Source organism: Macrobrachium rosenbergii, chromosome 54 (genome assembly GCF_040412425.1).
Source record: "Macrobrachium rosenbergii isolate ZJJX-2024 chromosome 54, ASM4041242v1, whole genome shotgun sequence".
Taxonomy (NCBI): Eukaryota; Metazoa; Arthropoda; class Malacostraca; order Decapoda; family Palaemonidae; genus Macrobrachium; species Macrobrachium rosenbergii.
Genome location: NC_089794.1, coordinates 42,291,667 through 42,316,200, shown reverse-complemented (window position 1 = coordinate 42,316,200; position 24,534 = coordinate 42,291,667). Strand labels below are relative to the sequence as shown.

General features: G+C 37.9%; 1 protein-coding gene across 3 annotated transcripts in view; it reads left to right on the top strand.

The window, feature by feature from the left end:
* The window catches only part of Bap55 (Brahma associated protein 55kD), a 201,894-nt gene that overhangs the window by 122,616 nt on the left and 54,744 nt on the right, over positions 1-24,534 (top strand). The window contains exons 1-2 of one of the 3 annotated variants that reach the window (XM_067098091.1): positions 3,479-3,561; positions 5,678-5,785. The exons of 1 other annotated variant lie outside the window; for it this stretch is intronic. In XM_067098091.1, coding sequence (XP_066954192.1) covers positions 5,761-5,785 — 25 coding nt within the window. In that variant the 5' untranslated portion in view covers positions 3,479-3,561; positions 5,678-5,760. Of the gene's footprint in view, positions 1-3,478; positions 3,562-5,677; positions 5,786-24,534 lie in introns of those variants that run through there. One more of the 3 variants, XM_067098089.1, reaches the window with a different exon arrangement.

The following is a 24,534-nucleotide window of genomic DNA, read 5'->3' as shown; positions in this document are numbered from 1 at the left end:
ATGCACGAAAGGGAAACTTGCATACATCTTCAGTTTCGGCACAGTCGATTCAGGTGTTGCTTGAGTTATTTTCTGCATTAGCAGTTTGTTTAGGGATCTGAAAAAAAGTTGTGAAGGAAAACAGTCATTACTGAGATATTTCACTAAAAAGGATATCTCGTCGTGGAAGCTCATCCAGTTTGACGAGTGGGTATAAGCCCTATGGAGGAGGGTTAAAATAGAGTTTAGTTTAAAATTAAAGAAACACGAACTATAAAAATTCATTCCCAAACCAGTAAATGTATTTTTTCTATACACACCTGTGTAAAAACCTGAGTCACCTCTGGAAATAATAAGATCAAGGAAGGGAAGTTTGTTATTTGCCTCCTTCTTAGTAAACCTTATGTTTGGATGTTACCGGTTGACGAACCCCAGAAAGGACTCTGCATGACATTCATGACGAAATAGGGAGAACGTGTCGTGAACGTATCTTGGATAAAATAGAGGGCGGAACCTAATGGGACATTCTTCTATTATGCGCTCCTCCAGGGAGCACATGAAAATGTTAGCAAAAATTGGACCAAGTGGTGATCCCATGGCCATCCCTTCAGTTTGTTTATACAAAATGCCATTTAAGACAAAGGTCGTGTCCAGCACGGCCAGCTCTAAAAGATGTTTAAAAAATGTTCTACTAAAATGATTAAAAATTGCATCTTCATCAGTAAGGATTTTTCCATCTTAGGCCAAGTGCAGAACAACAACGACTTCATCCTAGAATCCATAATTATCAAGAAGACTGTACCGTCGTTAAATACTCAATCGTCTTCAGTTAAATTGTTTATAGCCTAGTTTGGGCAACTGGTTTTCCTCACTCTGTTTTTATTTATTTATATGTTAGTCTTGTTCTTTCTTTCATATAGGTAGGTTGTTTTAAGATTTTAGTGAACTCCTTTTACTTATTATTGACTTGTCTTGGAATGAGGGTTTTTGTTTTAAATATTTTTACTACATAAAGAGCTGTTGCCATTGCATTAATTTGTTATTGATGTTCGCAAATTATATTTTATAGCGTTGAAAATGCGACTTGGAATTCGTCGCGAAACGTCGGCATTGGAAATAAACTGTAGATGATGAGGATGCCTTTCCCTATTACTTCCTTCGTGATGTATACTTCGAGCCTCAGCTCCGGCCCTTATGTGTGTGTGTATATATATATATATATATATATATATATATATATATATATATATATATATATATATATATATATATATATATATATATATATATATATATATATATGTGTGTGTGTGTGTGTGTGTGTGTGTGTGTACATATATTGTATAAATTTATTATATTTTTTCACGATATCATTAATCACAGAGCGCAAAACTGTAACAGTGAAGTAACTTATATAGAATCTGAATATTTTTACGGTAAAATATTACTCCTTTAAAATTGTTCAACGCGCTGATGCTGCACGATTGGTTCAGTATTTTCAAGAAAAATAGCAAATTAGAGGTTGAGGATGCGACACGGAAGATTGTTAATTTTCTTCAAATTGTAAGTTTGTTTTACATTTGACTTTCTCATTGTCTGGGTTGCGAGATTGATCTTATTCATCATTTTATGGCACAGCGTGGCACACGGAGATTTTCCAGTGTTGTAATGTCCGCGATGGGAAATGGTCAATATCACGAAGTGTTTTTATTTTTCATTCTTCGTTGGGCTTCTTCAAATTCAGTGCTTTTGAAATTTTGTTTTTCTGTAGTAGGCCTAGTACAAAGAGAAAGATATCGTCAATTCTGCTCTGTTCAAAACACCCATAATTTTTTTTTATATTTTATATCTTCATTAAAAATGTGCAAAGTTACAAGTCATTATTTTCACTTTAGTTTAGGGAGCGAGGGTTGGGGTGTATGTATGTTTTTCTTGATGAAACTATATACAAACAGATCCTTTTCGTGTCTGTTCGTAATTTGAGTATCTTCACGCTTTATTTAGTATTGTTTCTCATTCATCTTAAGTTTGTCACTTCATCTCTTTAAAGAGTCCATTAAATATAACATATATATATATATATATATATATATATATATATATATATATATATATATATATATATATATATATATATATATATATATATATATATATATATATATATGTATAGGAAGTTTCCTTTTTCTCCAGTTGGCTTGCCATCTTTTCTTCCTTGCTTTCCATACTGCATCCTAAAACAATTATGGGTTGTCTTTAATTTCGGTTATCCCACAAAACTGGATGGTATCCAGTGTAGTTGCGGCAAACGCCAACGTGAAATCTTTATAAAAAAAGAAAAAAGTTTACGCTTCTCTTGCAGTAACAAATTTGATAAAGTTTGCATTAATGGTGTAGCAAACTGTTTCGAATATTTTGAAAGTAATTCTAAGATATTTTTTTTAATATGCACTCTCGGCTTATCTATGATTTATGTCATGTTATTTCATAATGAGATTAGTTGACAATCATTATCTAATTACTGAATTACTGTCACTCATGACCAAGTCTGATAAACGTTCATATCTTTACATTGGTTTATTTTCGTAGTTTATCAGGCTGTGATCATTCCAGATGCTTATGAAATTTTTCAGGCCTCTGTTGTAATTTGTCACTGTCATTTATCCACACGTTATTCTTCACACATCAGATTATCTTATTTCATCACCTAATGTACTTGCATAGCCTTCTGTTTCGCTAATAAAAGGATTTCATTTGTGCTTGGTGTTGTATTTTCTTGTTTTTGCCGATTTTACAAAATTGTATAATTCTTTCATTTGCCTTCACTTTTTCCCGTTCTTCTAGCAGAATGTATTCTGTCCTTTCACCTTCACCAGTTGTTCATACCCTTGATATGTCATAAAATTCATGTTCAGTTATTATCATTCCATTTGTTTAGCCATTTCCCATTTCATTACTGAGCCTGGTTTTTGTAAGAACTAATTATATCGATATGGTTATTTGCCATAATGTTTTCGTAATCCAAGTTACTCTCCTTAGTATGTATGTTATTTTATTCATATTCTTGGTTTTTTGTGTATTTCTGGCATGATCTGCATCTTGTAATGTGTGGAACTGGGGTAAATATATAATCTCATTTGATTCTTTACAGCATTTTAATCTAGGTGTTCCCCAGAATGTAGTTCATTAAGTTCTCTTAAACTTTTGTCCTGCTTATTTCCATTTCTCGGGGTGAGGGATGGCCGGGGGCGGGATTTACAGCCCTGGAATACAAAGAATCTTAAGTACACATTGCAACAGTTACTAGATACATAAAAACTGCATATTCGTAGGCTTCTTCTTGTGCACTGGTGAATATTTTATAATGTTCAAAACCTCAGGTTTTAGAAATAGCTTTGCTGTCTGCTGGAAGTCTGATGCAGTTATCAGACGTTCTAGTTAGGATTTTTTCTGTTGACTATACTCTGACTTACTTATTTTGTTATTTGCAGTAGTTTCCTCAACTGGTCCCACTCCATCGAAGGCATTCTGTGTGACTCGCAAGCACATTTAAGCAGAGACGGTCGTTCGAAGAATCATACGGTATACTCTACAAGAATTATCAGATCCACGCTCACATAATATTCAGAAATTAAGAAAGTTTTTAGGTTTTTCTTAAAAGGTTTGATATTGTCATTCTCTTGATATCAAGTGGTACAATTTAGGACTGCAGATTTGAAAACTAAAACTGACATTCCAAGTGCTCAGTTAACTAAAAGCTGTAGCTGTTCATGTGCTGGCGCCATTCGTTGGCTGTCTTATGCATAGCAAAACACTTACATACTCAGGACATCCAGTCTTTTTAGTTTTTAAGATTCAAAACAAGTATTTTAAACATTATTCTAACCATTGCAGCTAAAAAAATAAAAGGGTAATCCTATCCTGAGGTTTGACATCCTTTATTAATTTTGCCGCTCTGTTTAATACATTTTGCAGTTTTCTAAGTTTTATCCTAGGTAGATTATAATAAAATTGCATTAGTCTACTCTTATAATGACACAACCACTCATCAAGATTCTTTTGAACACGCGTAATATTTCTATGATGATGTGTAATAGCTTGCGGGTTTTATTATTAATCTCGGTTACATTACTACCAGTATTTACCCGAATGTCACAATTCCTTAACAACCCTTATTTTCTTTCCCCACTAACATAAATTTAGCTCTTAAAATGTAGTGCAAATTGCTTAAAATGCCAGCTATCCTTAACAATGGGAAGAACAATTTTCGGTTTCTTGTTTGTATTCTTCGTGCCGTTAATGGAGAAGTAAAATGAGATATTATCTACAAATAGCCTGAACGTTACCACCATGTCTCTGTAGTACACATGATAATGCAGTCGTACATATACAAAATACGATTGAACGTTTGATAAGAGTCTATGAATATCCAGTTCGTACACAGTACTTTCGGTCATGCAAGGAGTCATCCAAATACTCTGAGGCTCCATCAACAATCTGTTTCGTCAGTCATTCACAACTTGTGTAGTTCATGCACATCAGAAGTCACACTAAGATCAAGTAAAGCAACGGTACCAATTTTCCCTCATCCGTCATTTCTAATAGATCATTTACAACAGAGCATACAGTGGTCTTGATAGAATATAATTGTTTATAAGCTGGCTGACTCTCTGGTAAATTGTTTACTCATCCAGAAGCATAATTATCCAGGAATCTCATATTCAAGCATTTTGGACATGACTGGTAAATTCCAGACAGGTTTGCATGAACTCGATTTTGATAGTCAATTGCACCTTTCCAAACTGGTTAAATAATAAGTGCTATCTCAGATGTAGGAAACTTGCACAGAGAAACACTTGTATTTATATAACTTTCAACTTTATATCAATAAGGAATGACTAGTATTGTACCCCAACAGATTTAAATATTAGCTCTGGAACACTTGCATTGTTCTTTTTCTGGGCCTTTCCAGTAGTCCCAGTTAGTAACACCATGATTATTTATACTCTGTATATTAAACTATGATAGCCTCACTTCCTTAAAACTGTTAGCCATGCCTTTATCACTAAAACCACTATGGAACCTTTTTACCGTTACATTACCATTGTTATCATGATTTGTTCGAGTTTTCCACTTTTTCAGCATCTGAAATTTTATTTCTAACATTGATTTTATTTCAATATCCAGTTCTTAGCAAGTCTAAATACTCTCGGAAAATTTTATTTATGTGATATGTCATCATTAAGAATCAAAATAAGTCTGAAATTGATAAATCGAAGTGGTGAGAATTGCGAGCTTTAATAAAATTGGTATTATTTTACTTATGGGCATTAATTGCTTTCAACATAAAATAAAGGTTTTTCTGTTGTATTATGATGATGATTTGAATGATTTTGAGGTTTATTTCCATCGCAAATGATGGAAATAAACCTCAAAATCATTCAAATCACATCATAATACAACAGAAAAACCTATATTTTATGTTGAAAGCAATTAATGTCCATAAGTAAAATAATACCATAAAATTCCCTTTAGATATGTATATCTTGTTAAAAACTATCTTATTGAGAGAGAGAGAGAGAGAGAGAGAGAGAGAGAGAGAGAGAGAGAGAGAGAGAGAGAGAGACATTACTATTTCTACTTTTATTGGGTTACATTTTGTAAGCTTGGTAAACCTTCCTTTGTTTACATGTGTCAGCATCGAATCGCCGAGTGCCCATTACCAGCGTCCCGGCTTCTTAAAAGTAACCTGCTACACGACAAAACAATATTTAGGAAACAATGAGTGGCGGCGTTTATGGCGGAGGTAAGTAATGTTGAAATACTTCTTTTTAACCTTTCAATATGATCCTGTTCTTACGTGTTTACAGGAGGCCTATCTCAAATTAGGCTACTAGCCTACCCTAGGTTAGACTTAGGGTTGCTGTTAAAGCACTGCGGAAAATTGCCAATGGGAGATGAACTGGCAGTGGATCTACATTAGAAATTCCCTTTGAAAATTGTCAGCAAGAAATTACCTTGGGATATATTGAAATGAAGCAAAGAGAAGTGGTAAACCTTTCCCTTAGGGTATGTTATGTTTGCCAACTCAGTGCACAGCAGAGGCAGTAGGCTTTGTTAGATTGCTGATGTTGAATGTTAAATTCAATATTTGGTAACCCAAATGAAAGCATTTTTTATATTCAAATAGCCTAGGTTATAGGCTGTCAGTTACAATTCATAGGCGATATATATAGGGTAAACGCTTGGAGCGTGAGACACTGCGACATTCGTCTGCTGTTTGGACACTTCCAAAAGATGCATTCGAACGCACCCCATCAGTGTCAGTGAGACTTGTGCTCCCTCTACACAACAGTTTTCTCCTAAATTATGAAGTAATGACACATTTCCGATTAAACAGAGACCCCACTTTTGGCGCCAAAAAATTGCTAGGTGAATGTCCAGAAGAACTCCTCATGCATAAAGTACCAAAATTAAAAGTAAAATGTAATATTTTTCATATTTAAAGCGTTTTAGACCACTTCTTATGATGAGGAAACACCCACAATTTTGCCATACTAGCTATGGAGGGGGTTGGGGACAGGTATTGTCTAACTTTAAAGTCAAAAATCGAAAATCATTCGATGGGGAACTAGTTTTGGGTAGATTACAGTTTCAGAGATGCTGGGCCGCCTAACTCATTCTAACGGTGCCGAGATCCCTCCGCCAAGGTAAGTAGTTCCACCCAAACAGCTGACGACCAACGACCAAAATGCCCCGCGACCTTCCTCAGTCTCTCCCGGGTTCAAGAGTTGCTAACATGGCTACATTTTTTTGGTGTCTTCCCGGTTTATCCGACCCACGTGGAATTTGGGGCTAAGAATCTAGTGACCCTTATGGATTTAGGCGTTTTGTGTCATTAAGAGCGTTCATTGCTGGTTTACCTAATGAAAAGTGGCCTACTTGACGATTTCAGCGGGACTTGTGGCAAGTGTGACGAAAGGCAGCGTCGTCCCTTGCCCCTTTAAAGCTTCCTCGAATTAATTAAACGCATATCCCTTAAATAAAGCCTTTTCAACACCCGCCAAAATGCGGTCTAATGTCGCCGATCCCGACTTCAATGAGGTACGTGCTAACAAAAAAGTTATATATTTACTATTTTCACGGTTTTTCTGGGGTCCGGCAAAGCCCCCGGCCAGGTAAGGGCACGTTGCCCTATGTTGGGTTAGGTCGGTTTCGTAAGTTTCGTGGCGACCTAAGTCGCTGGTTTCCAGGGGCAATCCCCCGCCAGGTAAGGGCACGCCGCCCTAGGTTCGGTTAGGTCGGTTTCAAGGTCCGGTTGCGTCCGCCATCTTTTGTATCCGTTGTCCCGATTCTCTAGCCGGTACCCACTGCCACCTGGTGGTGGGTCTCGGCCAGGATATCGGCAGACGAAACCCACAGCATACGAAACTGTAAGTTCATCCCTCCTAGTTTTTCTGAGAAACATTACACTCTTTCTGAGAAACATTACAGTAAAAACCTCATTTTCGAACTAACTCCAGTAAGATCAAGTTACACGAAGTGGTACTGGATGTAAACAAACGACTTAGAAAATTTTTCGAGGATGCCGATTAGATAATCATTAATATCTCGGATATGGTGAATCTCCTCAAAAAGTGTTCAGAGACAAAGTTTTATTATTTTATATTGTGAAAATTATAGTGTGACCTATTTTCTTATATCTCACCGCAGAGAGTTGTTCTGGACATTGACCAATTGCTATAGAAAACGCTGCGAAAAAATTTGCTCCCTCTGTGCTTCATGATGGTTATGAAAAGCGTGCTTTTGTTGGTGTTGCCCAAAGGAAAAGCAACAGAAAAACTAATAAACGGTAAGGGGGACCCTGTTGGGAACCGGGGTTTTGGGTGGGGAGAAGCAAAAGTCAGGTTTCCTGCTGGCTGTAACGTACAAAAATCGCTAGTTTCTGACCCGCTAGTTTGCATACAAAAGGTTTTCCCGCTAGGCTACAACCGTAAGGCTGACCCGCTAAACTACCGAAGCAAAAGTCGGGTTTCCTTCTGGCCGTAACGTACAAAATTCGCTAGTTTTTGACCCGGCAGTCTGCACGCAAAAGGTTGTCCTGCTAGGCTACAAACGTAAGGCTGACCCGCTAAACTACAAAAGCAAAAGTCGGGTTTCCTGCTGGCCGTAATGTACAAAATTCACTAGCTTCTGGCCCGGTAGTCTGCATACAAAAGGTTGTCCCGCTAGGCTACAACTGTAAGCCTGACCCGCTAAAGTACATACATGATGCTGACCCACTAAACTACTTACATAAGGCTGACCCGCTACACTACATATATGAGGCTGACCCGCTACACTACATGTATGAGGCTGACCCGGTGCTCTGCACACAAAATGTTGTCCCGCCACTCTCCTTATAGTAGGCCCTGATGCACCTACGGAAACTGCTACGCTAGGGTACTTGCAGTCTATAAGAACCATGGTTAGGCTTTTCCCTACCTACATTAGGGCAGATGGAAATCGCTAGCCTAGGCTACCTGTAGCCTACATAAGAAACATTGATTAGGCTATTCCCTACCTCCCTACCTACATTAGAGCGGGCGTTAATTTTGTAACGGTGATTTTTTTAACATATCTGTTCTCAGTTCGGGGTGGTGGAACGGCGCTGCGCTCCTTATCCGCATTTTTAAAGGTTCTTGGCAAGCTTGTATGCTCTGGCAAGAGGTATCTGTATTCAGTGTAGCTGCAGGTTACAAAAAATGACAAACTGCACACTAGGGTCAGTTCCAAAACACTGCCCAACCTAGCAACAAAATAAATGTAAAAAGGCAGGTAAATGCTCTGCTTACCTTATTCAAAGTCACAGCTGTCCGACCATGTAGGTAACAGTATCGGCTTCGTAGGTCCTACTGTCCTGGGCTTCTTTGCAACTGCTGGCTGCCGAACAGGTGAGTGGGAATTACTCTGTCCGGGTCTTATTGTAGATGGTTGGGAAAGTAAATCAGAGAAGGGGATGTCGGGTGGCTCTTGAGCGGATAGACGGGCTTAACTAAATCTAAAAAGGCCCAAAACGTGAATTCCCCGGTGTTCCGTAGGAACTCGAGGACTGTGCCAATGTAGAAGTCCGTGTAGGAATTGAAATCTTCCACGGTGTTGACCTTTGGAAACAAAATCAAGTCGTGACTTTCCATCACGCCGGTTCGAGAAAGAAAGAACGCGTGATTCTGGTGTTGGCCTAGGCCTATGAATCATATCGATAGAACACTTTGTGATTGGTTCGAAGTATTTGATCTGTAAGCCCTAGGACATGACCTGGGTCTGCCTGAGATACGATTGAACGGAATTAAATTTCCCGCGATCGGGTTGGGGCGACGTGCACCGGCAGCCTTAGAAACTATGGGTTGAGAGAAGCGCCGCACTTCGGCCATCTGAAGAACTACGGGAGAGCGGTGCTCCGTGACACTGTTCATGTCAACTTGGTACTTAGAAAAAGTTACGCTCCCCTGAAAAGATTGTCATTCGGGAAAATCAAGCAGATTGGTCAAGTAAGTTACTTTTTGGGTAAGAAGTTACTTTTTGGGTAGAAAAAAATATCACCATTGAAATTAGAAAACTTCTTATTGAATCGACATTCAACTACTGAAATGTCATTCAGACAAGTAAAGAACAGATGTGGTTGATAGAAACCACTACAAGAAATCAATCGGAAAATTACTTAAATATAAAAATATTGATAATGTTAAAGTACATATTAAAAACATGACAATTTGAACAGTGTCCAGGGTACCATAGTACTTCCTGATAATGATGAACTGATAGAAAAGAATATATTGCTAGATTCCCTTAAAAAAAGGTACAACAATATTCAAGACTCATAAATTTACAACATAGCTAGTAGACGGAGTAATGAAAAATACTAAGAATAGCAAAGATAAAATTTGAAGGCCATGAATTACCCTTAAAAATAAAAATCTTAGGCCAAAGCAGAGAACTGAGACCGTATGTCCCTAAACCACTACAGTGCCAAAACTGTAGTATGTATGGACATACAAGAAAAAATTGCCATAATACATCTGTATGCGCATACTGTGGATCTGACAAACATGCCACACAGTGGAGGTGTGGTGAACCAAAATGCGTGAACTGTGGACAAAATCACCATGCAAGATCTAAGGAATGTATATATTATATATACAATACTGAATTGAAGTTACTTCAGGAAAGGACAGGAATGCCTATAAAAGAGGCCAAATTAGAATTAAAGGTTAGAGGAATGCATGATCCCGCTAAGAAACGAACTTTTTCTGCAGCAATAAGATCAAACAAAGAAACAAAAGTGGAAATAAATAAGAATAACAAAACCCTGGTAGATCAGTCTCAAAGAAAAATAACCACTTTGCAAGAAGAAACCAATATAGCAAAGGATCAAGAAATGTATACAAATCTTTGCTCAAATTCATTCGAGATTTTAAGAGAAATAGAATCACTAGAAGACAATACAAGCACCATAGAAATATTAAAAGATAGTTCTGATGAATTAGAAACTAAAAAAAAAAAAAGAGAGCTTTAGAAAGAACTCCACCCAAGACCAACAAAAAACAACTATTATTAGAGATACATCCATTAAAATAAAGGCGGGAGACCCCAAGAAAGAACATAAACCAAATAATAAGAAAATGCCTTTGTCTCCTAAAGTAATAATAAAACCAATAGAAACAGATACCCAGAACATCAAAGAAATAGTAGAGGAACAAACTATTGACAAAAATATTATACAATGGAACGTAAATGGTCTACAGACCAGATTACATTTGGGAGAAATACAACGATTACTAAAGGAATATGAGCCAATGATAATATGTTTACAACATGTCAACAAAACAATACCAACAATAGGTAAATATACCTTAGTATCTACATCTAGAGAAGAAGAAGGAAATTTAGGTACTGCTATATATGTACATAACAAAGTATGTTATGACATAGTACCTGTAAATTTTACTGACTTGCAAGTATCAAGTATTAAAATACGAATAAAAATGATAATTACATAATTTATAACTTATATAACCAACCTAATAAAAGTTATGATATTGATAAACTTAAAGATTTACTTAACAATACCAAGGAACCTACATTAATAGTAGGTGATTTTAACGCCCACAACCCAATATGGGACTGTCATTGTACAAACTCAAATAGAATAGGTAGTAAAAGAAGAGTTCATGGATTCCAACAACATGTGCTGTATAAATGATGACGAAATTAGCACATATTTTTCAAAAACACATGGAACATTTTCCTCAGTAGACTTAACTTTATGTACAACAAGCATAGTTGACAGATTGATTGGAATACAGTTGATGACTTGCACACCAGTGATCATTTCCCAATATTAATTTCCTTACTGCAAAATAATCCTGCAAAACATGTCCTCACTATAACATCTATAAAGCAGATTGGGAGCGATATGAAATGCACACTAGAAATATCCCACAGTTTGAATATTTAAAAGATCATAATGAAACTAATAAATTTCTTGTTGATTTTATTAAAAATGCTGCTGATAAAGCAATACCAAAGTCAAAACCCCATCCAACAAAACACAAAGTTCCCTGGTGGTCTGATGAGTTAACAGAATTAATAAATATGAAACACTCAATAGGGAGACGATTAGATAATTTGAATAGAAAGTTCAATAAAATGAATAAAACATTACCGATATTAGAAAGAACTTTACAAAAATGACTGTATTATTACTAGAAATTAATACATTAAAACCTGTATACAACAAATTATCTGCAAAATTTAAAAAGAAGTAATTCAAGGAAGAATCATTTCATGGAGGAAATATTATCCGATCTCTCTAATAATACTACCATACAAAAATATGGGAAAATTCAGGAAAATAAATGGTACCCATGTCAAACTACCTAGACATGCCATATTAAAAGATGGGAAAAGAACACTTGATCCAAAAGAAATAAGTAATATAATGGGAGAAAATTTAGCAAATGTAAGTAGTGATAAGAATTTAGATGAACACTTCCAAGACAAAAAAAAATAAAATAGAATTAATAACAATAAATTTTGAAACAATTGACGATGATATATATTATAATAGAAAATTTAGTATGTCAGAGATGGAATATGCTCTCTCGAACAGCAATAAATCTCCTCCTGGAGGTGACAATATTTGTTTTGAGATGATATGCCACTTAGCACCCTTGGCAAAGTCATACTTATTAGAGTTTTATAATCATTTATGGCTTCGAAACTTATTTCCAGATGATTGGCGTAAAGCTATAATAATTCCTATCCCCAAACCTGGAAAAGATCCAAGCAATATAAATAATTACAGACCAATTTCTTTAACAAGCTGCTTATACAAATTGTTAGAGAAAATGGTAAATGCTCGACTAACATGGCACATTTGAGAAAATAAAATTTTAACTCCCACTCAGTTTGGGTCTCAGTGTAACAGATCCACATTGGATTCTCTCTGTAACTTAGAAGACCATATACTTAGAGGTTTTGAACTAAAACAAATTACTATAGCTGTCTTTTTGACATTGAAAAGGCATACGATACCACATGGAGGTATGCTATATTAAAAACTTTACAAAACAACAACATCCGTGGACATTTACCTAGGTTTATACAGAACTTTTTGACAAACCGCAATTTTCAGGTGAGAATTGATGATGATCTGTCTAGAACATTTCCATTGAAAACGGTGTTCCACAGGGAAGCGCCCTTAGTGGAACACTGTTTACTTTAGCAATTAATGATATCAGTAAAAATCTACCTATTGGCATTAAAAGTAACCTATACATGGATGATTTTGCCATATATTATTCAGCATCCCGAATAAAACATGCAGAACGAATCATTAATAAGAGCATAGTAAAAATAGATGAATGGGCCTCATCTGTAGGCTTTAAATTTTCCATAGATAAAACTCAAGCAATCATGTTTTATAAAAACAAAAAGTGGAAAAAGGTGAAGAAATAGATTTAAAAATCAAAACCATAGTATACCAATTGGCCAAACAGCAAAATTTTTAGGATTAGTATTTGATACCCACTTGAACTGGAGAGCCCACATTACATATGTAAAATCTAAAAGTAAAAGAGCATTAAATCTAATTAGAAAACTATCGAACACTACTTGGGGAGCCAATAGACATACCCTTACTGTGCTGTATAAGGCAACAGTTCTGTCCATCATTGATTATGGAAGTGAAGTATATGGCTCGGCATCTGACGAAGTTCTGAAAATGTTAGACCCTGTTCACAATGAAGGCCTTAGAGTGTGCTCTGGAGCCTTTAGATCATCTCCAAAATCATCGCTACAAGTGGAATGTGGTGAACTGCCTTTGTCTCTCCATAGAGAGCTAGTAACAATGAAAAGTGCTTTAAGAATTCAAACTAGTGATTCTCCAACCAAAAAATTATTTGAATTAAGAGATGTATTTATAAACAACCATCCACCACCTTTCCCAATTAGAGCTAAAAGATTGTTTGAGTCGCTGAATATAAATATACAAGTGCCTGTAATAGTAAAATCACCTCCTCCTGGACAATGAATAAAACGAGAATTTGCACACACCTCAAGTATTTATCAAAAGTAACTCATATACAACAGAACACCATAGACAGCATACAATAGAGCATATAAACCGAAAAGGTCCACATTATGCAATATATACAGATGGATCTAAATCAGAACACGGAGTAGGATATGCTGCAGTGTCCCAAGACAAAATTTATCAGTTCTCCTGCCCAATAATGCTTCTGTATTTACAGCAGAATTGTGTGGAATTGCATCAGCTATAAAAATAATTAAAGAATCATCATTCAATAATTTTGTAATTTTCAGTGATTCAAGAAGCGCTATAGAAGCTATTCAAAGTTACAAATCTAATAATAATATAGTACAACAAATTAAATTATATCTCCATAAATTATATAATAATGGAAAAAATGTAGAAATATGTTGGATCAAAGGAAATGAAGAAGCAGACAAAGCAGCTAAAGCAGCAACTCACATGACAAGATCAAATGTGAATATCCCTGTTACAGATTATGTAACTCACATAAAAATGGGTATCATAAATAAATGGCAACATATATGGGATGAAGAACCTGAAAGTAATAAACTGAAAGAATTAAAACCTAATGTTAAAAAATGGAGTTCATCATATCAGAGAGAGAGACACGCACAAGTAATTTTAACACGCCTCAGAATAGGCCATACTGTCTGACACATGGGCACTTAATGAGCAGCCCACATGGCCCGGCTCCCGAAAGTGCTCAGAATGCAGAGTATTAATAACGGTCAGACATGTGTTACGTGAATGTCCAAAGTATGACCGACAACGAATGTCTACTTTTGGAAATAGGACAGTGAAAGAAATTTTGTCAGAATCTTTCACATTTTCAATCATTCCAATTTTGATGTTCTTGAAAAACTGTAATTTAATTAACAAAATATAAAAATAAGTAAATAATAAAAATATGAAAATCCTTTTAACATTTGAATTTTACAAAAAAGAATTTTTAAAATTTTGTTTAATTTATATTCTGAATTTTAATATACCGTTTTAGTATGTATGTAAGGAAGTCTGAGTAAATGTATTTATTGTATGAGAGCATGTGCCTATGTGCAGTTTTTAATTTCATTTTAATTCATTCATCTTAGTATTGGATGATCTATTGGGTCCTAGCGCTTGACTTCAGGCCTAGACCTAGTATTTTAATCAAATCCTTCGGGCCAGCCCTATGAGAGCTGAAAGTCAGCTCAGTGGTCTGGTTAAACTACTTTAATAATAATAATGGCAAGTCATTGGGCTACTTGGCAAAGTTTCAGAGCAGAGCCATGGGTAGTAGACGTTCTTCGAGTAGGATATCTACTACCTTTCGACTTTGCTCCTCCACTGTCTGATCTACCTCTCCTTCATCTGATGCATGCTCAGGGCTCTCTGAGGTGTCTAACTCTTCAAGAGGAAGTGAGGAAGATGATGGAAAAAGGGGCGGTGGAAGAAGTCGATGACTGGCTGGCCTTGTCAAGTTCTCAGGGAAAGCTAATTTAAGACAAAGATCGTCTTCTCCAATTTTGGCACGGATTAGGCATCGTGATAAATTTGGAAAAGTCGAATCATCATCCCAGTCAAAAGAGTCTTTACCTGGGAATGATCATAGACAGCTTTGTCAAGAATATTTCCATTGGACAAAAGGATCGAGAAGTTCAGGATGGTAGTTTGCTCCTTCCTGTCCGAGCAAAAGCAACCAGCACAGCAGCGGCAAGCAGTTCTGGGTCTCTTGACCTCTCTGGAGAAACTTGTTCCCCATGGCCATGTACATCTTCGACCCCTTCAATGGAGGTTGAAAGAATTTTGGTCCCTTGCAAGGGATTCCCCTCTGTTTCAAGTCCCTATGTCGCCAAGGTGAGAAAAGACCTACTGTGGTGGCTGAACGACTTAAAACTTGACTGTCAGAGTGCCTCTTCATTCGCACCCCCTCCCCAGCTTCTCCTGTACTTGGATGCCTCATACAATGGTTGGGGAGCTCATCTAGACGATCTCCTGACTTCGGGAGTATGGTGTCAGAACAAGCAATTGCATAAACGTGCTGGAATTGAAGGTAGCTTTCGTAGCACTTCAGGAGTTTTGGGAAAGAGTGGCAGGGCACTCTGTAGTTCTGATGTCAGACAACACTGCAGTGGTGGCTTATGTAAACGAACAAGGGTGGCTAGTGTCACGCCAACTTCACTCACTGACGGTACTTTTGCACCAGTGGGCAATCGTTCACTCGGTAGACCTCACAGCCAGGTATATTCCAGGCAAGAGGAATGTAGTGGCTAACAAACTAATTTGTTGGGGCCAGGTCCCAGGGATGCAGTGGTCTCCGCATCAGAAGATAGTGGACAGGCTGTCTCATCTGTTGGGGAGACCAGTGATAGACCTGTTCACAATAAGATTAAACAGGAAACTAGAGGTCTATTGTTGGGTAGTTCTGGATTCCTTTTAGTGGCAGAGGATGCCCTGCAACATCCATGGGATAATCTTGAAGTCTATGCCTTCCCTCCCTTTTGCCTGATCTGCCATGTCTTAGCGTAGTGATGATTTCTCAGAATCTCAGGATGACCTGGGTAGCTCCTTGCTGGCTTCATGCAGAATGGTTCCCAGACATGCTAACTCTACTGTCAGCGGTTCCGAGGGAAATTCCTGCATGGTACAACCTCCTCTGCCAACTTGACGTTGAGAGATATTATCAGTCAGTAGAGTCCCCATCTCTTTACGGCTGGAGACTATCCAGTATCTGCTGCAAGCAAGAGGTTTTTCTCTCAGAACAATGGCAGAGATGTCTGGCTATCTCAGAAGGTCTTCCTCAGTCGTGTACCAGGGAAAATAGGCTGTCTACTGTGATTGGTGTTGTCAACAGGGTTTCTATCCAGTCGGAACTTCTGTTCAACAGATAGCTGATTTTATTGTTTTTCTACAGACAGAAAAACATTTTTCTGTTTCTGCCATCAAAGGCTACAGGTCTGCCTTGGGTCTGGTTCTGCGCTTTAAAAATGTGGACCTGTCCTCCTCTTGGAAATCTCCATGCTGCTCATAAGCTTTGAACAGAATTGTTCTCCTAGTGAACTTAAACCTCCTACCTGGGACCTGGCTATGGTACTAAATACTGTAGTCTCACTTGCGCTGCATATGAACCTTTGCGACGGTCTTTGGATAGACTTGACTCTCAAAACAGTATTCTTACTGGCTTTAGCTTCATCGAAGAGAGTGAACAAACTCCATGGTCTGTCTTTTGATGTTAAATATACAAGGGGTTGGGGGTCAGTAGCCTTTGAATTTGTCCTGGAATTTGTGGCTAAGACTCAAAATCACTCGGTTTATGATGACAGATTTGCATCCTTTTCTGTCCCTTCCCTTGGGGATTTTGTTGACAACGATCTGGGTAAATTACTATTTTGTCCCATCGGGCGCGTAACTATCTAAAAAGCGTGGTTATCTACAAAGGACTCGTCATCTCAGGCAGGGGTGTTGAAGACTTTCTATGAGCACAGGCTGGAATAAGAAAGATTTGTCCAAGACTACTATCTTTTGGCTACATGAAGTAACTAGATATGCCCACAGTGCTTCTTCAGCCTCAAGTGCTGACACAGTGCATGCAAGAGCACATGATGTTAGGGGATTAGTCCCCTCCTTGGCATTCAAAAAGAACATGTCTGTTCAGAGGGTTTTGAAGGCTGGTACTCTGCTTCATCAAACCACCTTCACATCCTTCTATCTAAGGGATGTTGCCCACAGGTCCTTGGGCTTTTCTCTTGGTCTGGTGGTGGCTGCTCAACAAGTTGTGTAGCTCATCCAGTGCCCCTAGCTGGACAGTGTATCTTACCCAAGATGATGGTATGAAAGTGAGAATGATTGAGATGACTGGTCTTTTTCCTTTTCCCATTCCCCTTTCTTTTCTACCAGTGGGCAGTGAGAAGATTGATCCATCATATGCTGGAACTGGTTAGATACAGGTGAGTGAGTAGCCTTGCTGTTTGAGTATATTGTATTCTACACAAATATAACCTTTCAGTAGCAAGTCCTTCCTCTCTCTAGCAAGGAGAGAGAGAGGAATGATGTGAAAAAAAAAAAAAAAAGTTTGGTGGCCCTAATGGTTTGTTATCTGAACAGGATAGATCTTTAACTTCCACATATGCAGTGAACTCACATTGTATATTGGCCCAGTAGTCTGACTGATATACTTTTATCTAACAATGATCTTTAACTTCCACATATGCGGTGAACCTTCGCATTGTATATTAGCCCAGTAGGCTGACCTTTTGATATCCTTTTAGCTGACAAGTCAGAGGCTTGCGTCTCCTTCCTTTGCTTTCACTTATCCAGGAAGTGAGACTAGGTGTGCCGAACCTCCAGTGTGTTCAAGACTTTCTTTTCCCCACCAAAAGTGAGTTTATCCTTACGTTAAGACCCAGGTTTGGTCTGCATATGAACAAATGACAAATTTTTAATTAATATGTATTTTTATATGAGTGACTTACCAAGCAATTACATAGCTACTAGCTTCTACCACAGCAGACCAAAAATTCAAATTTCACGGTGGCGCCACCTTCGCTAGGATAGGTGACCAGGTCCTGCCCACTATCTGAGACTGACAGGTACAACTCAGCAGGTAACTTCAATTCGTTTTCTGCCGGCTCCTGATCAACATCGGTGGTTTTTGGGCAGTACCTTTTGTCATTCTTGGATTTGTTCCAGTATTGGTGGTGTATTCAGATTTTGTGTGGCTTTTTTTAATTAGTGAATTGTTAGTTTTGCTTAGCTTTTTTTTTTTTCCTAATTGAGATGTCAGATTCTAGTTCTTCTAGTGTTCGGTTTTGTACCAAGGGATGTAAGACTAGATTAAGTAAAGTGACATGATTCTCGTTCTAAACGCATAAAATGTAGGGGGCAGGGTTGTAATTTGGAGATTACTTGTCCAGAATGCCAGGATTGGGATGAACATCAGTGGAAGGTTTATAGGTCTCATTCCGATAAACTTGATAGAGAATGGAAGAGGAAGGCGGCTCTTAGAGCCAAAAATAGAGTCCTCCTACTCTTACTGCGAACTCCTTTACCTAGTTCCCATGCTTCTTACCTCAACACTATTGCCAGTCTCAAATATAGGTTTGATAGGAATTTTGAGCTCCTGGCCAATACCGTCATGGAACTAGGTTTATCTTTTAAAAGTTTTATGGATAAAGCATCTGTTCCCAGTGTTAGTGCTTCCGGTGCTAGTGCCAGTGCAAGTGCAGAGTGAGAGTGTTGTGATTTCGAGGAGGCCCTTGTTCCTCCTACCAGTACTCCTAGACGAAGGGTTTGCCCAGTTGCCCCCCTCCAATGAGCCTGTTGCACAGTCCCAGACGTTGACTGAGCGCCACTGGAAAAGTGTCTCTTTAGTGCGTATCGTCTGTCTGATTCTGAAGATTTGTCATCTGATGGAAGGCGTTGTCGGCGTCGGTCTTCCACCTCTTGTCCTTTGAAGAGGCATTCTGCTGCTTTCTAAGAATGCTCTCTCTCTTTTTTCTTGAGGAGCCTGATATCAGAAGCACATTCTCAGGTCCAAGAGGACGCCTTTCTGATCCTGAGAGTAAAGGCACAGGAGGTTCGAGCTGTTGCTAATTCTCTTGCCTTTCGACACGATATGTCCTTGTCCTTGATACTCCAGTCAACTTTTTGGAGGTCGAAATCTGTTTTTGCTTCACAGTACCTGAAAGACATGGAAGCAGTGTTTGAAAATTGTAGTGTGTTAGGGCCTTTATCCGTGGCTGGCATGGTGTTGGGGGAGGAAGTGTAGGGGGCTCTCTGTCCCTCTACTGTCTCCTCACCTTGTTTTTAAGGTTGTTGAGTTTTGGGAAGCCTTGGGGTATAGTGTACCTTCAGTCCCACCAGTTTTTTATGGTTGGGTGATGGTTGTCTGGTTTTTATTGTGGTGTAGGTGACAGTGTTGTTTTTTTATACTGGTCATGCTCACCGCAAGGGCACCCTTTTTTGTCTTTGTCAGCCTCCGGTGAACCTCCATGGCTGCAAAGTACCCATGCCCTCTACAGGTTAAGATGAGCACCGATCAGAGGCGGCAGTTACCTGCAGCAGCTCTCTTACCAGGAAAGGTACAACAGCATTGTCTCAATGCTAGCAAACTTTCTAGTTCAAAGTCATTACCTTTATTAATGTTTTGGATTAGTTTATGTCCATCTAACCCACCCCCTGTCAATGTGGAGCCAGCAGTGTAATTGCTTGGTAAGTCACTTATATAAAAATGACATTTTTATGATAAAATAAAGTTTTATATATACTTACCAAGCAATTACATAATCGGAGCCCTCCCTCCTTCTCCACAGATGGGCATCTTGGCTCAAACGAATTGAAGTTACCTGCTGAGTTGTATCTGTCTGTCCCCATAGTGGGCGGGACCCAGTCACCAACACTAGTGATGGTGGTGCCACCGTGAAATTTGAATCTTTGGTCTGCTGTGGTAGAAGCTAGTAGCTATGTAATTGCTTGGTAAGTATATGTAAAACTTAATTTTATCATAAAAATGTCATTTTCATAGCTAATAAACCTGCCGCCTTGCCGTATATTGCCCACCTCTAGCCACCCCTCTTTGTGATTCCTGGGCTGGGAGAAACTGAACGGGTCTCGGGGTTAGAAGAGGCCAGCGGTTGCCTCTTCATTCATCCCAATGGCTAATCCCCAATACCATCAATTCCTTGCATCACAATTTAATTTTTTTACCTGTTTCCAGCTGGCACTAGAAGATTTATCCTTATGTTAAGACTGCAGGTTTGTTAGCTATGAAAAATAGAAATTATATAATTAAAAATTTGTCATATTGTATGAGACCAAATAAAAAATTGAAACATATCAATTTTGTTCATATTACATGAATAATTCAAAAAAATTTTGAAGACAAAGCCATCTAAGTAAATTATTGTCATCTTTTCCATGTTGACTCCCTACTGAAGAAAGCATGAAAAATTTATTGACAACCAGTGTAGTACTGACTGCTTTCGGGGGCAGCATATGTTGCTGACACAGTTCTCCTTCAGGCACTTCCCCCAGCTCTCTTTACTACTGTAATGCCACAGCACTCTCAGATCCCCCGTCTCTGGGGCACTTTCGTCATATTAATTTATTTTGCATTGATACAGATCATTCTGTATAGTGAAACCAGTGCAAAAGAGTTCTTGATTTCTCTTTTATCTAAATTTTTTTTTAAGTATTGTAGTAGGTTTTATTTTAACTGTCATTCCTTCTTGTTAAGATGTTCTACTCAACTAAGAATTTTATTACCTATACTGTTATGGTAAAGTGAGTGAGCTTGGATAAATAGTTGGATGACAGCAGTAACTTAACTGAATGACATTGGAATTGATGTATTTCATGTGGGAAAATTAACATGTTTAGTACCTTGATGGACTTGAAATATTGTGACATCAGGAGTTATGAGCACTGTACTTTCACAAATTACAAAATTATAATTTTTAAGCATACCACAACACATATTTACAGTATTTATAGTGTCACAGTTCTTTTTAAGAATTTTGATTTGTTGAATGGCTTGCATTGTCTGGATGTCCATTTTATACGTGTCAGTTAAGGGGATCGGTCGGTTTCCGACTTTTTTAACGACAGGTTGTTGATATATAGGGTTTGTTAAAGGATATTGTGTGGAACTTCTGGGAAAAAAATTTTTGTTCAGTGACCTTAGGTTTTGTGACGCCAGAACATTTTTCGCCAAAAATGGCCATTTTCAAAATGCATCTCCTCTTTGCGTTTTGGTTTTAAGGGATGAGATTTGAACCACGTATAAAACACATATGGACCTTCGATATAAAGCCGGGGATTTTTGATTTTTCAATTATTTTTCGAGATATGAATTTTTTTTTTTAATTAAATTTTCCCGGAAAAATTACAGAAAAAAATTGCCAAAAATCAGAAACTCAAAATATTAAAAATCCTCGGCTTTGTTTTAATCTACCATGTTTCCCATGTTATATTTAAAATTTCATTTAGATTGGTCCAATACTAAGAGAGGAGATGCATTTTAAAGGCTTAAAAACTTATGTTTTGAGAAACGGGCCTTCAAAGTTTTAGTTACATAAAAAAAGTAAAAGGGACTTCAGAGACTGTGTTACAATTAATTCTATGGTTTTAATTTTTATTTTTGGGTATTAATTAATGCAAAATGATTATAAATAAGAATATTAATTGATTATTTATGTGCCTAAGACACATTCTTATAAATTTTAGGTTCCTGGTCCCCCCCTGTCTGATCTTGCTGCAAGGTATTCTCTAGGGTATCATAGTTGCCTACACTTTTTTATTAGTGTCTCGAATCCATCCCTTGCCAAATGGATCCTGGGAATTACTTTACATTCACAATTAGGGATTCGTGATTCAAGTAATTCATCAAGTCTTGCTTCACTTATTATGATCATTTTATTTTCACGATCGTCTATAATATCAGCCTCCGAGCTACTGCTTTCTTCTTCTAAAATATCTTTGCCCTTTAGTAGTGACGAACGAATAAAGAGGCTTTTAGGGGTAGATGTGGTTGGTCTCTGGTCAGCAGAGATCGCTGCCTGCGCTGTTTGCTGGGCGACAGCTCTCTCTCTCTCCGTCACTCCATTCCCCTCTATGGCACCAATTTCTTGAATTCTTTCTTCTACTTCTCGCCTGGACTTTTCCACTTGGCTTTTCGGCATTCTAGAAGCATGAAGTGAACTCTTGGACCTTTTAGGCACGGTAAAAAAAAAAAAACTGCAGAAAATACAGAGTTCAGTCAAGGCTAGCGAGCATGAAAAACGTGTCCTTCTAGCTTGGAAGTTTATAGGCAACTCTCGGCCACAGTCGGCGTCATGGTATGACGTGTGCGTTGTCATGGCTAGGAATAACTAAAAAGGTGCCGAGTAGGATAGTATTGACATTATACATTTCATTTCAAGGAAGTTTTCATAATATATATCTTTAAAAACTATCACCAGACTAAATCATTTGCGCTACTGGTGTTTTATGGGTATATAGTTATTGTTACATTTTAGGCCATAACTAGAGAAATACGGCAAATTTTAGCATAATATTTCGTGGACACATTCTTGAACCCTATACGAAGCCATAGAATTTTTTTCAGCAAATCGAATTTTTTAAAGATTATTGGGTTTTTTAGGTGGCCGATCCCCTTAAGTAAAATGTCAAAATCCACAGTGAAACTCAGTGAGGTCCACAGTGAAACTCAGTGAGGAATATACTGTATCTCAGGACACTCAGTCAGAGGTCCATAGTTTGTTACAAAAATGAGCTTGAAGACATTGTTCATTTTGAATTTTTATTCAGTATTTGGGATGTAATTAAACTACAGTGGAAGTAGATTTCAGAGTATTGTTATGTCTGCGAGTGTGTGAATGTTAATTTGTGGAAATTAGTTAGCCTAGCTAATGGGCTGCAGAAACATAAGCAAGAAGAAAGGGAAAAAGGAAATTCAGGTCGCCAGAGTGACAGCTCAGGTAATTAATACTAATTAGTTTATTTACAATTTACAGAGTAAAATTAATCAGCAAAGTAATACATGGCAGCACTCAGTTTACTGGGGTAGGTACTTAGGGGAATGCTTGAATACAGGGAATCTGCCTCCAGATTACTTAATTACTGCAGACTGGCAACAGATAACATCGGTGTTGAATTCATGCAACTTGTGTCAGGAAGAACTTGCACTGATCAAATAACACTGGACATTGACTCCTGAAAGGCAGAGAGATGTCTGATGAGTATAACTCTACCTGAATATGCCCATCTTATGGACATAGGTAAAAAGAACAAGATTTGAGGAGGTAGTTAATTCACTTATATATTGCTATCAAGGGGATAATTGCTTCGTTAATTCACTGAATTCGAGGAAACACTTGACATAGACTTTATTCTGCACTTGTAGGTTGGCAAGGGAGGGAATAATGAAAGGTTGAAAGAAAAAATACAGGCATTCCATGGTTTACGACAGGGGTTCTGTTCCTACGCCTTGTCGAAGCCGAAAATCGTTGTTAACCGAAAAATTGTCAAAAACCCTAAGAAAACCTTACTTTTAATGCTTTGGGTGTATTGAAAACAATGTAAACTGCATTTTATTGAGTTTTTCATCAAAAAAGCCAACAACTTTTGATTATTCTGCCATTTGGAGCCATATTTCTTCCATTGGATTGGTGTACAATGCGTCATAACCCCAAGACATGGCATAAACTGGGAAATAATTTCTGATGAATGTATTTGAAAAGAGTCGTAACCTCGGAACGTCGTAAGCTGGACCTGTCGTAACCCGTGGACTGCCTGTAAAGATTAAGAGCGGATTCCTCTCGATCTCCATGTGTACCTGATGCAATTTGGGTATGCTATTAGTAAGAGTACCTTTTGCAGAGTTGGGCAGGCTGAGTCAATGAATGCTTAATGTTGGCTGTCATAGGTAAGAGAAGGAGGTCCGCCCCTGGAGAGGCACTATTAAGGAGCCTTGGAAAGTAGGTCTTGCATGGCCCCTAGCTCTCTCAGTACTGACTTGTTTGGGTCAGTCATTGCATCTCTCCCTTGCCAACCAGATGCCCTTCTGCGATATCTTGCATCGTACGATTCTGAAATACAAAGAAATCCATGAGGAGAAGAATAGAGCAAGGAGTGTTAAACGGGCGCAGCCACATCTTCTCTCGTGGGGATAATGAAAAACGGGGAAAGCTTGGGCTTGGACTCTTCGTCCTCAAAAGTACCAGCCTGCTCCATAAATTTATTTGGATTTTTAATGACTGAAATGTTCAGTTGCTTATCAGGCATAAGGCTCGATATTCATGACAGTATGAAATCTTCAAAACTATCGTTCTCTTGATATCTCTTAGTTTCTTGTAAAATATTAGTCTTATAATTTAGTACAGTATTAAGAAAGTTTGTAAATCTTGAGAGATATTATTTTTGCAGGTAAAGTTAGTGTTAAAGTAGGATCAAGTGGGATCTTGTTATTGTAATATGATGGC